Source organism: Balaenoptera ricei, chromosome 10, assembly GCF_028023285.1.
Source record: "Balaenoptera ricei isolate mBalRic1 chromosome 10, mBalRic1.hap2, whole genome shotgun sequence".
NCBI classification, from domain to species: Eukaryota; Metazoa; Chordata; class Mammalia; order Artiodactyla; family Balaenopteridae; genus Balaenoptera; species Balaenoptera ricei.
Window position 1 is genome coordinate 32,520,051 of NC_082648.1, and position 16,078 is coordinate 32,536,128.

The 16,078-nt window shown below is 33.1% G+C and overlaps 1 protein-coding gene across 1 annotated transcript in view; it reads left to right on the forward strand.

Annotated features, from left to right (window-relative positions):
• The first annotated feature begins 444 nt into the window (after window positions 1-444).
• REDIC1 (regulator of DNA class I crossover intermediates 1) overlaps window positions 445-16,078 on the forward strand; it is a 69,475-nt gene continuing 53,841 nt past the window's right edge. Inside the window, 5 exon segments of the mRNA XM_059934552.1 lie at window positions 445-477; window positions 4,930-5,068; window positions 9,303-9,435; window positions 9,844-9,892; window positions 14,093-14,281. Coding sequence (XP_059790535.1) covers window positions 4,963-5,068; window positions 9,303-9,435; window positions 9,844-9,892; window positions 14,093-14,281 — 477 coding nt within the window. The 5' untranslated portion in view covers window positions 445-477; window positions 4,930-4,962.

The following is a 16,078-nucleotide window of genomic DNA, read 5'->3' on the forward strand; positions in this document are numbered from 1 at the left end:
TTAACATTTCCTTAGATCCTATATAGATTTTGATCTTCTCTCTATTCCATGTTGATTTCAGTAGAATATTGAAATACAAAGAAAGGCAAAGAAAATAGCAGTGTTGACCAAGAATATTGCTATCAGATGAGAATGTTTCAGTGATACATTCTTTCCAGTGCATTTATTTCTCTACTTATCTTGTTTTTTATAACAGGTTTATTTTATGCTTAATTATTCATCATAGGTCTAGAGTCTTTTTTATTAGTTCTTGTATTTTCTATCTGGGAAAATTTTGTGAAGCAGTATATATACTTTACAAATAATTTAAGAACATTTTCACAGTTGTCACTACACTTTTAGATTTTAATTCCAAGTCTTCAATTCAGCTAAAATGGCAATTATTTTAGAGACTATTTCTTTAATCATTATATGTTTTATCATGCTTCCCTTTTCAGGACCAGAGTTCTGATCAAGCAGGAAAGGAGAAAGCAAAAGGTAAAGAAAATATATTTTTATTGTGTCTCATAGCCTTATGAGAACAGTGATATTTTGGAGCAGTTTTCCAAGGTTAATAAATTCACCTGAGTGAAACTGGAAGACCATCTTTCTTTAGTCTTCTTCCTTCTTGTAGATAGCTTAATTAGCTACCCATTTTGCTCAGGCAGAGAGTTAAGGATCATGATGATTCTTGTTGTCATCTACTTCCAATATATCCCAAGTCTGATCACTTCTCACTAACTGTACTGTTAGCCCCCTGATCCACATCGTTATCATTTATTGCCCAGAGTACTATAATGACCTTATAACCTATTTCCTACCTTTTTTAGTGTTTTTTAAAAAATTATTACATTGATTGTATTACATAGTAAAGTTGAGCATGTATATGCCTTGCAACTGAGCAGTATATATCCCAGAGAAACTTCCACAAGTGTACTTTATGTACATGCTTGTTTGAATCGTTGTTGTTAAGTAGCAAACAAAAAAAGAAGAAAGAGAGAAGGAGAAAGAGAGGAAGAAGAAGGACAGGGTACAGGGGAGAGAAAAGGGAGCACCCAAGCATTCAGGAGCAGTAGAATGGTTAAGCAAATTGTGGCCTACCCAGGTAATGGTATAGCCATGAAATGTATCATCAGAATGTAATTAATGTAGATGAATCTCAAAAACAGAACGTTGAGCAAGCGAAGCAACTCACAGATGAATACAAGCAGTGAGATTCCATTTACAAAAAGTTCCAAAACAGTAAAAATATGTTCAAAGGTGGTAAAATTTAAAGAAAAGCAAGGGAGTGATTATGATGTAAGCAGGATATTTGTTAACTCAGTGAAATGATACCTTATTGTAAGTTTAACTTGTATTTTCTTGATTACTAATGAAGCTGCCTATCTTTTCATTCAGGTTTTCTGTTTTTTGGGGTTTTTTTTAACATCTTTATTGGAGTCTAATTGCTTTACAATGGTGTATTAGTTTCTGTTTTATAACAAAGTGAATCAGCTATACATATACATATATCCCCATATCTCTTCCCTCTTGTGTCTCCAGGTTTTCTGTTTCATGAGGTGCTTTTCCAAGTATTTAAAATGTTTTTCTTTGGGTTCTTTGTCTTTTTCTTACTGTGTCTTTATACATTTAGGAATTCTTTGTCAGTTATATGTGTACTCCGTAGCTTTTATTTTTACTTTCTTAATGATATCTTTGAAGGAAAGTTCTTACTTATAATGTCATTGAATTTATCAAAAATTTTTTCTGCTTTTTCTTTTACTCTTTTGTATTCTATTCTTCACACAGCAGTTAGTATGATTCTTTTTAAAGCACAAACCAGAATTTATCATTTCCCTGCTTAAAAGCCTCAATTATTTTTCATTGCTTTTAGAATAAATCTGATTTAAACATATCTAAAAGGACCTGAAGATTCTGCATCCAGCCTGCTTCTCTGACCTTATTTTTTACTACTCGCCCTATTGTTCATTGTATTTCAACCACACTGAGCTTCCTTCTGCCACTCTTCTTCCCTTTCTCTGGAATATTCTCCCTTGAGATAGTTTTATGTCTGGCTTGTCAATCTTGGGTCTCAGCTAACGTATCTCTTAGACTGGCTTTCTCTGATCACTACATCTAAATAGCTCCCCACCCTCCAGTTACTCTCTTCAGTACTCTCTCTTATTCATCACTCTTTTCAAAGTCTGGTATTTTCTTATATATTTCTTGAGTCTGTTCTCTTCCCCCACCCCCTATTAACATATATTCATAAAAAAGGGATCTTATCACTTTTATTCATTCTGTATCTCCTGTGCCTAGAATTGTGTGTAACATAGGCACTCAATAACTAAATAATCTATGAATGTAATCTGTACCCAGACTATTTTTCAAAAACTAATCTAACTCTATTTGGATCATTCTTTTGAATATTTATAAGAAAGAAAAAGACTCACGGCCCTTTCCCAAAGTGTTGATCTCTAGTCATGTCACTTTCTTATTCTTTGAAAATTTCATACCTTCCTTTGTCTCCTCAAGCTTCTCTTCCCCAACCCTGTTCTTTATCCCTTCATACTCATTAGATGACCTTGTCTCATATTTCAAAGGAGATAGAAACTATCAGATGAGAATTATCTGAAATTTCTATCACCAGTTCTATAAATCATCTTATATCTTCAGCCATCTTCTCTTTCCTTCCTGTAACTCAGGAAGTAGTTTCCTTTTGTCAAGGTCTCTCTATCTGTGATCTGGATTGCATTTACTTCTGCTTTCTCAGGGACCTCACTGCATCAATTACTTCACCCCTTTCTTGTATCTTCAACCATTCTGGGTCAACTGGAGGTTTTGCATCGATATCATACATACTCAATTCTCTCCTGTTGAAACAAGTAAAAGCTCTCTCTGGATCCTTTCCCTTTTCTGCTATGGCCCATCCCTCTTATCTCCCATTCGCTTCTCAGTACACTCCACTATACAGCTCTTGCTAATGCTGAAATTGAACTTCATGTTGTTCAATTCCAAGGATGTTTTTCAGTCCAACCTACTTTAGTATGTCATTATCTCCTGCAGTTTGCCATTACCTCCATCTTTTCTTTTTGTAGGTGTGTGAGATATAAACAAACCATTCAACACTTCATAAAGTGGACAGTCTCCATTTGGAGAACTGCACACCCCCTTTATCTCGAAACAAGCTCTTACCTTGCTTTCTTCAACACATTGTCCAGATTCTATTCCTGTCTCTCTAGCTGCTTCTTTTAAATGGCTATTATCAAGTTAAAAATTGATTATTTCCTGAGGTTTTCTAACTATCTTCTAATTATTTTCTATTTGTCTCTACCAAATGAAACTTGATAGAAAAATTGAGCCTAACCTTGTCAGGTAAATCAGTGAGTCACATACCTTTGTTCTTTCTGGGAACACAAAGATTAGAGGTTATCATGATATCTAGAGTATGAGGATCCATTCTCTTCAGCACAGTGTCCCCTGAAATAAAGACTTACTTGCTTTGTAGATAGTCATTGTACTGTTCTTCCTTATTCCTAGAACCTTATATTTCTATACTCTGGCTTACTCTTGACTCATCCATCTACCTTAGAAATAATTTCATAAGAAACCTTCCCTCTCCTTCTCTGCCTGACCTCCCACCACCTACCCATAGGTTGACTACCCTTTTGGGGTAGATCCTATAATATCTCCTATCACATTGTGTTGTAATTATTTGTGTCATTGTCTCTCTCACCATAGTCTTATTCATCACAAAGTATACTGCCTTAAGAAATAACATCTTAATTCTAAAATATTATCAATTATAAGATCCATAGTCAGTTTTTTCAAGGGGAAAAAATATTTACATCCTGAAGGTACTGTCATTTCATTGCTGAACCATAGTGTGATCTTTTCTAAGACATTTAAGTCCAACTTGGGATTGCAAATCACTGAAACAAATTATAAACAGATATGTTTATCTATTGTTAATTTTGCATAACAACATGACATTTACTTTGTTGCTTGAGAACTGGTAAGTTTCTTACAATTCTTACAAGATTTTTACAATCTTAAGTCTAAGTCTACAGTATAAAAGTCTATTATAATTAATGGTATTCTGAAAGGTTAATGTGAAAGAGCTTTAATTTCTTGGAAAAGCGATACTTCCTCTTTAGTTTTTTTGCCATCTTGGACCTTCCTCATTTTTGATATCTCACATTTATAATAACGTTTATGGCAGTGTATTATGAATTATTAATTTAAGAGAAGAGGTTTTCACAATTTGTTATAGTGTTAGTACATAGTAGTTGCTCAATAAATAAATTTTAAACAAATAAATGCCTTTGAACTTGGTAAATTAAGGATATAATCTGAAAGAAAAGAATGAAGATAAGGAAGAATAATTAAGTTCAAACAACCAAGAAGAAAATAAATGCTGGATGAAAAAAGATAATTATGTATAAGTCTGGTTTAAAAAAAAAATGTAGTCATGGAGGTATAACAAAGGGAATTAAATTGCCTTTGGCTGCAGATTATTTCTCACATAGCTGCTTTTCCCCCCCCCTTCTCATCTCAGTTGACTTTTAATGGCACCCAGCTGAGAATATCTTTAAGGATTTTTATATCTATAGAATAGCACACATTGTAGAAAAACAAATTTTTAGCCTGTCAGATTTGTTTTATCAGATTTTTTAAAACTTTCTACATTCAGATAATTTTTGATACCTGTGAATGGCTTTATAAAGTTCTGTTTTAAAAGTATTACATTTAACAAAAGAAAGATAAGAGGCTGTGAAATTTAGACTCTTTAGGCAAACTGCAAGTTATCATGATTGATTTTAATTTGTAAACATATAAAGTGTGTGTCACAAGAATATAAAAATATCAAGTCAATTATTTGATTGTATTATTGCTTTTTATTATTTTTGATTCTGCCTGAAACCATATAGTTGCTGCAATAACTTTTTATTTATTTATTTATTTATTTAGGAATATTTTGAAAAGAAAAGGTTAAAATCAAAAATGGAATTACTGGGAGTTTCATCCCCTGTCAAAAATTCTACTGTCAGTTTAGACCTCCTTAACCTGTATATGGTAAATCAGATATCTTGCCAGAAGAAAACACCTGGTAAGTAAGTTTTTCTAATACCATTTTGTTTTGATTCTGATGTGATTATAAGATTTAGTTCTCTAATAAGTGTAATATTAGAACTCAAAGGATGTGGAAAGTAAACTAATTTTAAAACTTGGTTGCCTGGTTAAATAAGATTTGTTAATTTTTGCTTAAAATCTGTTGTTTAATCCATTTACTTTTATTTTTAGGTTAAGTGTTATATAAAATTAATTTTATAAGGTATAGTTAGACTTATTACAGTGCAGCTGTTTCAGTTATTACATTATTCTGTCTAGGCAGATAGTTATCAAAGTTTAGCTAAAGAGCAGGAAATAAATGTATTTACTATCTTATACTATTTAGAGAATTTGTTTGAAAGGAAGAGCTGAAAGGATTTTTGTCTCAATGATCAGTTTCCTATCTCGCAATATGAATAATTTCTTAGGCATTCCTGGGGTATTAACTATGGTAGTCTAATAATTCAAAATAAAGTTCCTTTTGGCATGCACTTTGATTCTTTAAGTAAATAAAAAGTTTAATCAGAGTATTTTTTTCCTCTCTGAAGGGAACTTGTGTCTGATATTTAATTTTTAAAATAAATGCTAAAATGAGAGCTTAAAGAAGTAAGAGAGTTCATAAATGATGGATAGAAATTGATCGTACTGTTTAGTATCCCCTCTTTTCCTTTCTCTGCCGTTTTTGTTTCTCCCTCCACAGATGGCAGTTTACACAAGTAAAAAACTTCTACTGTAGTAAAAGTAAATACGTTATTCATGGACTTTGTGAATAAAAGCTTTTGTTGTAAATCTGTTTGTTGAATTTACCTTTTATTTTCTTCACATATAATACAGTGTTATCAACTATAGTCACCACATTTTACACTAGATCTTCAGACCTTAATCATCATACAGCTCAAAGTTTGTGCCCTTTTACCAACCTCTCCCTATTTCCCCTGCTCTCCAATCCCCAGCCCCTGGAAACCACTTTTCTACTCTGTGTTTCTATGAGTTTGACATTTTTTTTTTAAGATTCTACATGTAAGTGATACCATGCCATAGTTGTCTTTCTCTGTCTGGCTTATTTCACTTAGCATAATGTCTTCAAGGTCCATTCATGTTGTCACAAATGGCAGGATTTTCTTCTTTCTCAGGGCTGAAGAATATTTTATTTTATGTATATACCACATCTTCTTTATCCATTCATCCATTGACAGACATTTAGGTTGTTTCTATATCTTGGCTATTATGAATAATGCTTCAGTGAACATGGGAGTGCAGATATGTCTTCGAGATCCTTTTTTCATTTCATTTGGCTATATATCCTGGAAGGGGGATTGCTGAATCATGTGGTAGTTCTACTTTTAATTTTTTGAGGAACCTCCATTCTGTTCTCCATAGTGGCCGCACCAATTTATATTCCCACCAACAGTGCACAAGGGTTCCCTTTTCTCCACATTCTTGTTAACACTTGTTATCTCTTCTCTTTTTGGTAATAGTCCTTCTGACAGGTATGAGAAGATGTGTCTTATTGTGGTTTTGATTTGCATTTCCCTGATGATTAGTGATGTTGAGCACCTGTTGGCCATTTGTATGTCTTCTTTGGAAAAATGTCTATTCAGGTCCTCTGCCCATTTTTAAATTAGATTGTGTATTTTTTTGCTAATGAGTTATGTGAGTTCTTTATATATGGTGGATATTAACCCCTTATTAGATACATGATTTGCAAATATTTTCTCCCATTCCATAGGTTGCCTTTTCATTTTGTTGATGGTTTCTTTTGCTGTGCAGTAGCTTTTTAGTTTAATGTGGTCTCACTTGTTTATATTTGCTTTAGTTGCTTTTGTTTTGGTGTCAAATCCAAAAAATCATTGCCAAGATGGATGTCAAGGAGCTTACCCTTTATGTTTTCTTCTAGGAGGTTTATGGTTTCGAGTCTTATAATTTTTACTTTTTTTTTTTTTGGCCACACTGTGTGGCATGCAGGATCTTAGTTCCCAGACCAGGGATCGAACCCTTGCCCCCTGCGTTGGGAGTGCGGAGTCTTAACCACTGGAACACCAGAGAAGTCCCTCGGGTCTTATAATTAAGGCTTTAATCCATTTTGAGTTGATTTTTGTGTATGGTGTAAGATAAGGTTCCAGTTTTGTTCTCTTGCATGTGCTGTCCGATGATGAATTTATCTTTATGTATTTTCTTTCTCCCTTACTTTCTTTTCACTTATGCATTCAACATATGTTTACTGAATACCTACCATAAGTATTGTGTTGGATGCTGGGAATAGAATAGAAAGTGACAAGGTCGGGACACGATACCCCAAAATATGGCACCTTGGCATTTTGAATATTTTAAGCTGAAGGAATTTGAGAAGCAGCATGTGCAGGAAGGATTCTCATGTGAGAGGTACCCTATACCTGGAGGAAAGGAGCATCTTTATCTCCAAGACAGAGGGGCACTGAGAGGAATCTAAATAAACAGGACTGCTGTTTCCCCCAGTTTACTACACTTTGCTCATACCCTTTTTTTGTCCTGTCACATTCTTCATGACTTTCCATTGTTCATCAAACCTAGCATTCAAATGCTCAGGTTTAAACACTTCTTTGGGTCTTCATTTTCTTTTGAAGTTTTCTATGTAAAACCTATATTAAATAAGTTTGTATGCTTTCCTCTTGTTAATCCCTGTTTTGTTACAGGGGCCCCAGCTGGGAGTTTAGAAAGGTAGAGGATAGAGATATTTTTACTCTCCTACAAAAGCAAGACTTTATTAGTGAGGACTCATGGCTGCAAACAACAGACATTTAAAAATATATACTTATTTAATGTTATGAACTGAATGTTTGTGTCCCCCCCCCCTCCAAACTCATATGTTGAAATCTTAATACCTAATGTGATGGTTCAGGAGGGACATTTAGGAGGTGATAATGTCATGAGGATGGAGCCCTCATAGATAGCATTGTACCCTTATTAAAGAGACCCCAGAGAGCTCTCTCTCCCTTTCTACCATCTGAAGGCACAGTGAGAAGATGGCTGTCTGTGAAACAGGAAGCAGGCCCTCACCAGACACCACATCTGCCAGTGCCTTGATCTTGGACTTCGCAGCCTCCAGACTGAGAAATAAATTTCTGTTGTTTATAATCCACCCAGACTATGGTATTCTGTTACAGCAGCCTTGAATGGACCAAGCCACTTAACTAAAAGGAAGGGCTGTGGTGCAGCTGGGCCTCAGAGACTGCTTAAATCAGGGACTTGAATACAGCCAAGATTCTTTCTCACTTCAGGTATTAGCTTCATTCTCTCAGACTGTCTTCATCATTGAGGCTTAAAACATTACCTTAAAAAACTAATATTGCTCATCTCTCCTAGTTTTGCTACCAGGGAAATACTGAGGTTTGTTTCTCTGGTTCTGAACTTTAAAAAATTCCACTGGAGGGATGTTGCCTTGCCCTACTGGTGCCAGGGCCCAGCACTGGAACAATTACTTTTTTTTTTAACTTTTTATTTTATACTGGAGTATAGCCAATTAACAATGTTGTGATAGTTTCAGGTGCACAGCAAAGCGACTCAAACCTACATATACATATATCCATTCTCCCCCAGGCTCCCGTCCCATCCACGCTGCCATGGAACAATTACTTATAACCAGAGGGAACAATTATTAATTCTTCTTGGGTCAGATGGGTACCCATTTTTTTTTCCAGAAAGGCAGGGTTTTATAACATAGAAAGTCTCCACTAGAACTACATAGTTGGTGCATGTGTAAAAGCATTTCACAGAAGAGTTGTCAAAAGTACTGAACAGACAAAATAGAGACTTCTTCTATAAAGAGAGACAAGGATTCTGCTCTATAAAGTTTAAAAATCTAGTGAGAGAAATAGAGTTAATCAAGTACTACAAACTATGGTAAGTGCTATAATAGAGGACTTATATAGCGCTATGGGAATGTATCAGACAACATCTGATATAGTCTGGGGGTCAGGGAAGTCTTGGAGGAAGAAAAAAATAGAAGTGAATAAGTAGAGCCCCTTTCAGGAGGAATATATAAGATGATGAAGAAAAAGAGATGATTTGACTTACTATGATAGTTAGTATTGTAATGACTTCTAGCATATATATCAATAGAATATAGGTGGTTTCAGTAAATTTCTAAAATGTACATTTATTTAATGAACATAGTATATCAAACAATGCTTTTAAAAGATTTTATTATTCTTATAATTTTTTATAAATTGTAATTGTAATTTTTTTCATTATAGAAACTGTGAGAAAACCAATCCACGTGAATATGAATAGAGACATAAAAATGCCTCTAAGAAAGCATGATATAGAACTTCCAATGTCGCCTCACTGTGTACCGTCTAACCTCTGCATTGATGATGTAGAAAACAAGTAGGTTTTAGCTAAGTTATATATTATTAGGTATTTAAATGGATTACTATCAACACTCTTTTATTCATTGGAAAATGTACAAAGGATTTATCCTTCTAAGCTTCAGTTTTTATTTGTTCAGCTGTTATAATATTATTAAACTATTAAGACCTTTATCAAATGACCAAATGTCCACGCTAAGTTTTTTGTACACAATTTCACTTTCTTTATCATAAAAATGTCTCTCTTGTAATAATATAATTTTTAGAAAACTCAGTAATATTATGACCCTGGAATGAAGAGAGTTACTTAGAATTCCATATGTTTTCAAGTATTTGTGTAGAACCGTATGAATTTTAAGTAGATATAAAAAGATGGTCAATTTTATTGCCAGCTATATTTTTAACCTTAAAATTTTATTTTTGTTAGTATATACTCTCAAAGACTAAGCAGCAAGGAAGAATTTGATCCAGTTCAGGTGAGGTTTTTTTTTAAATTTTATTAATTATTTTGACAATTGTGACATGCCACTAAATGATACAAATTTTTCAAATACTGGAGAAAATTATAGTCCTTAAAATTATTCTTTTAAAAGTTTTTAACGTAAGGAACCTATACCTTAAGAATATTTTAACTGATTGCTTATGAGAAACAATTTGGAGTTCTGGTAAGGTAGACTAGGCCTACGTGTGCATAACATTTGATTCTGCTTGTTACTGACAAACTGCAAAGGATAATTCATTTGGAGATTCCTACTTTGGGTTCATGTGATCATCGAGCAATTCATCTCTTCAAACATAGTGATCAGATTGTTTTATTTTACATCAAATTGTGATTTTCAATATTCACATTGTTCCTAAGATTATTTTTTAAAGTATTGCAAATGATTATTTTTTAGCAAATAAATTATTTTTAATTTAAACATTTTAATTTTTTTAAATTGAAGTATAGTTGATTTGCATGTCATGTTAGTTTCAGGTGTACAGCACAGTGATTCAGTTATATATATATATGTATATATGTGTATATGTATATATATATTCTCTTTCAGATTCTTTTCCCTCATAGGTTATTACAAAATATTGAGTGTATTTTTCTGTGCTATACAGTAGGACTTGTTTATTATCCATTCTGTATATACTAGTGTTTATACCTTAATTCCAACTTCTTAATTTATCCCCCCCTCCCTTTCCACTTTGGTAACTGTAAGTTTGTTTTCTATGTCTGTGGGCCTATTTCTGTTTTGTAGATAAGTTCATTTGTATCTTTTTTTTTTTAATTCCACATATAAGCTATATCTTATGATATTTGTCTCTCTCTGTCGGACTTCACTTAGTCTGGTAATCTCTAGGTCTATCCATGTTGCTGCAAAAGACATTATTTCATTCTTTTTTATGGCTGAGTAATATTCCATTGTAACTATAAACGACATCTTCTTTATCCATTCATCTATTGGTAGACGTTTAGGTTGCTTCCACATCTTAGCTATTGTAAATAGTGCTGCAAAGAACGTTTGGGTGCATGTAGCTTTTCGAATTATGGTTTTCCCCAGATATATGCCCAGGAGTAGGATTGCAGGATCATATGGTAGCTCTATTTTTAGTTTTTAAGGAACCTTCATACTGTTCTCCAAAGTGGCTGTACCAATTTACATTCCCACCAACAGTGTGTAGGAGGGTTCCCTTTTCTCCACACCCTCTCCAGCATTTATTGTTTGTAGACTTTTTAATGGCCATTCTGACCAGTGTTGGGGTGATGCCTCATTGTAGTTTTGATTTTCATTTCTCAAATAATTAGCAATGTTGAGCATCTTTTCATGTGTCTTTTATCTACCTATATGTCTTCTTTGGAGAAATGTCTATTTAGATCTACTACTCAGTTTTTGATAGGTTATTTGTTTTTTTGCTATTGAGCTGTATGAACTGTTTGTATATTTTGGAAATTAATCCCTTGTCAGTCGCATCACTTGCAAATATTTTCTCCCATTCTGTAGGTTGTCTTTTGATTTTTTTATGGTTTCCTTTGCTGCAAAAGCATTTAAGTTTAATTAGATCCCATTTGTTTATTTTTGTTTTTATTTCCATTATTCCAAGAGATGGATCCAAAAAGATATCACTGTGATTTATGTCAAAGAGTGTTCAGCCTATGTTTTCCTCTAGGAGTTTTATAGTATCCAATCTTACATTTAGGTCTTTAATCCATTTTGACTTTATTTTTTACATTGTATTAGAGAATGTTCTAATTTCATTCTTTTACATGTACCTATCCAGGTTCCCCAGCACCACTTATTGAAGAGACTGTCTTTTCTCCCTTTGTCATAGATTAATTAGCCATAGGTGCCTGGGCTTTCTATCCTGTTCCATTGATCTATATGTCTATTTTTGTGCCAGTACCATATGTTTTGATTACTGTAGCTTTGTAATCTGAAGTCAGGGAGCCTGATTACTCCAGCTCTGTTTTTCTTTCTCAAAATTGCTTTGGCAATTTGGGGTCTTTTGTGTTTCCATACAAATTTTTAAAAATTTTGTTCTAATTCTGTGAAAAATTCCATTGGTAATTTGGTAGGGATGACATTGAATCTGTAGATTACCTTGGACAGTGCAGTCATTTTAACAACATTAATTCTTCCAATCCAGGAACACGGTGTATCTTTCCAACTGTTTGTGTCACCTTCAGTTTCTTTCATCAGTGTCTTATAGTTTTCAGAGTACAGGTCTTTTGCCTCCTTAGGTCGGTTTTATTCCTAGATATTTTAATCTTTGTGATGCGATGGTAAATGGGATTGTTTCCTTAATTTCTCTTTCTGATCTTTCATTGTTAGCATATAGAAATGGAACAGATTTCTATGTATTAATTTTGTGTCCTGCAGCTTTACCGAATTCACTGATGAGCTCTAGTAGTTTTCTGGTAGCATCTTTAGAATTTTCTATGTATATTATCATGTCATGTGCAGTGACAGTTTTACTTCCTGTTTTCCAGTTTGGATTCCTTTTATTTCTTTTTCTTCTATGATTGCCATGGCTAGGACTTCTAAAACTGTGTTGAATAAATATCATATGATATAGCTTATGTTTGGAACTTTAAAAAAAAGACAAACTGTGTCCACAAGAGTGGACATTCTTGTCTTGTTCCTGATCTTAGAGGAAATGCTTTCAGCTTTTCACTGTTGAGTATGATGTTATCTGTGGGTTTGTCATATATGGCCATTATTATGTTGAGGTATGTTCCCTCTATGACCACTTTTTGGAGAGTTTTTTTCATAAAGGGATGTTGAATTTTATCAAAAGCTTTTTCTGTATTTGTTAAGATGATCATATGGTTTTTATTCTTCAGTTTGTTAATGTGGTGTATCACGCTGATTAATTTGTGGATATTGAAAAATCCTTGCATCCCTGGTATAAATCCCGCTTGATCATAGTGTATGATCCTTTTAATGTGTTGTTGGATTCGATTTGCCAATATTTTGTTGAGGATTTTTGTATCCAAGTTCATCAGTGATATTGGCCTGTAATTTTCTTTTTTGGAGGTATCTTTGTCTGGTTTCTGTATCAGGGTGATGGTGGCCTCATAGAATGAGTTCGAAGTGTTCCTTTCTCTGCAATTTTTTGGAATGGTTTCGGAAGGGTAGATGTCAACTCTTCTCTAAATATTTGGCAAAATTCTCCTGTTAAGTCATCTGGTCCTGGACTTTTGTTTGTTGGGAGTTTTTAAATCACAGATTAAATTTCAGTACTTATGATTGGTCTGTCATATTTTCTATTTCTTCTTGGTTCAGTCTTGGGAGATTGTATCTGTCTAAGAATTTGTACATTCCTTCTAGGTTGTCCATTTTCTTGGCATATAGTTGTTTGTAGCAGTCTCTTATGGTCCTTTGTATTTCTGTGGTGTTGGTTGTAACTTCTTTTTCATTGCTCATTTTATTGCTTTGGGCGCTCTCCCCTTTTTCTTTATGAGTCTGGCTAAAGGTTTATCAATTTTGTTTAGCTTTTCAAAGGACCAACTTTTAATTCCATTGATCTTTTCTATTGTTTTCTTGGTCTCTATCCCATTTATTTCTGCTCTGATCTTTATGATTTTTTTTCCTTCTACTAACTTTGGGTTTTGTTTGTTCTTCGCTCTGTAGTTGCTTCAGGTGTAAGGTTAGGTTGTTTGAGGTTTTTCTTGTTTTCTGAAGTAAGCTTGTATCACTATACACTTCCCTCTTAGAACTACTTTTAGCAAATAAAATTTTAATCAATTAGAAAATGCACAGATTGTGATTAAAGCTTGAAATATTAAGTTCTAAGGCTATATTATTACCCTTTTTTTCCTTTGAATTGCTAAAGTTATACTAGAGAAAGGTAACAACAGTGATACTAAAATCTCTTGGAAATCTTTTCACCTGTAATGTGGGTTAATGAAACTCAGGTTTTCCGTCTTTAGGAGATGGCATGTAGGAGAATGGGGCTTGAGGATGGAGGGGACCAAATGTGATAAAGGCAAATGAAAAGGAACTCTTAAGTATAATCTTAGTTGATAACCTCTCTTGTCTTAATAAGTCTTGTCCATTACTGATGGGCTTGCCTTTCCTTGGGACTTTTTCTGCAACCCATGACCTTTTTGCACTTCTATTTTCACTTTTATCTTCTCTGTTTTTTACATTTTGACAAATCAAATGATGGTATCTTCTTTCATATAGTCATCACAAGTCATGGACTCATATAGGATGTTTGAACCTCAATTCAACAGAACAGAAAACTGCAGTTTCACTCCACCATCTTTTTCAGCTGAATTATCTTCCAATAGAAATATTACAGAACTAAATTTCATTCCCAGAATAGCACCTAGTCTTCAGAAAGTTGCATATGAAGAGAAGCAGAATGAACAGGTATCTTTGGATCACGAGTTCTTAGCATTTTGATATTATTATATTTTTATGATATATTCTTTTCTCTTTTTATAGATTTAAAAATATTAGTTGTGAATTGCTATAGATATAGCTAAAATAAGATATAAATTAAGTGTAATAGTTCCTCAAAGGTCAAAAACTTAATTCTCTGCACTGTAGAAGATTATGAATCCAAAAACTGGAGTGTTCTTTAAAAATCTTTGAAAAAAATCATTTTTTATAAAATTGATAGTGAAATTGAAAATCGTTCAGTGTGTTATATAGTAGTATGATTGTAATCACAGTAAATAGCTAGTTGGTGATGTCATGGTGGCCCGGTAGACATGTTATGGAAAGGCTCTTGTGAATAGCAGTACATAATCTCAGTGATATCATAGTAGCCTGTTAAAGTATGAGTTGTGATGGCTTGATTCTTTTTATGATTTGTCAGATGACAACTGGTTATATGCACTTCAATTATAATTATACAAATATATTTATATAGAGATGTATAGTGCTAAAATATTGTTCAATCATTGTGTGCTCTAAAGTAAAAATATGAAAATGTCCAAAATTTAAAATTCTGAAATATATCTGCCATAGAACATACCAAGAAATGATTTTTTATTAAATTTATATAGAGTTTAAAAATAAAATTATTAAAGATTACTAATGTATAATGATAGGAAAATGGTTATATAAACATTGTCTTATTAACAGGAATATTTAGTTTTGAATTTCTCCCATTTTTAGCATGCAGTAGTTTTATGCCATATTTATGTATTTTTAAATTAATTTATAATTATAAATTTATAAATTATAGTTATATATCATGCTATATTATAGTTATATATAATATATAACATGATTCAATTTTATTAAAGTATGTTTTCTGTTTTTCAGAAAAGAGAAAATGAAGTATTATGTTTCAGTGATGTGTGTTAGCCTTATTAATTTGAGGACCCAATAATTTTTGAAAGATGCAGTGAAAAACATCCAATTACCCATTCAGTTTGTATTTTACAAGACTAAAACTTGCATCCTAGATCAGCTTATAACTCATCCTTATTCTGTTAAATAGTTTATAGGCTAGAGAATGAAATGCTCTGTAATCTCCTACTTATAGACTGCAGGTTAGTGATTATCTCCAGAGGGGTAAATAATGTTATTCTTAATAGGACAGAAGAGAAAAAGAGAGTTTAATGTCCCTGTCCAAGGCATATTGTCACATTGTGACCTTTTAATGAAGTATTTAATAGTTTATTTGGAGGGATTTCAAGAAAAGTGAGAAGAATTAAAATGAAATTATATGATACAAAAGAAAATGAGTTGAAAAAACATGTTAGAAGAAAAAGTGGTCTGGGGCTCACTTCTCACTTCCCTAGAGAAGTAGTATTTGAGCCCATATATAATATACCCTTCTCTTTTGATTTGTTTATTTGTTTCTCACTTCAAGGGATGCACCTTTGTCTCTGCACCTCTGTCACTGTCTCTCTGAGGCTGAGATGTGCGATGTATTATCAGACTTTATTTTCAGCTCTCCCTCACTTCAGACCTTTTATTTTTTAAGACTTTCAGTATCTCTTTTTGTCTCCCCCTCTTTTTTTCCTGTTTCTGTCACTGATTGTCTTTGGACTTGTCATTTCTATGTTTGATGACTTGTAGATAAATATATACTACAGATATAAACTATTATTGCTGGATAGATTAGTGCTGAGCCAATACAATATCTTATATTTATATGGTACTTTCCACATTAATAAATGGATTATCTCAACTGCTTTTCACAATAGTCTT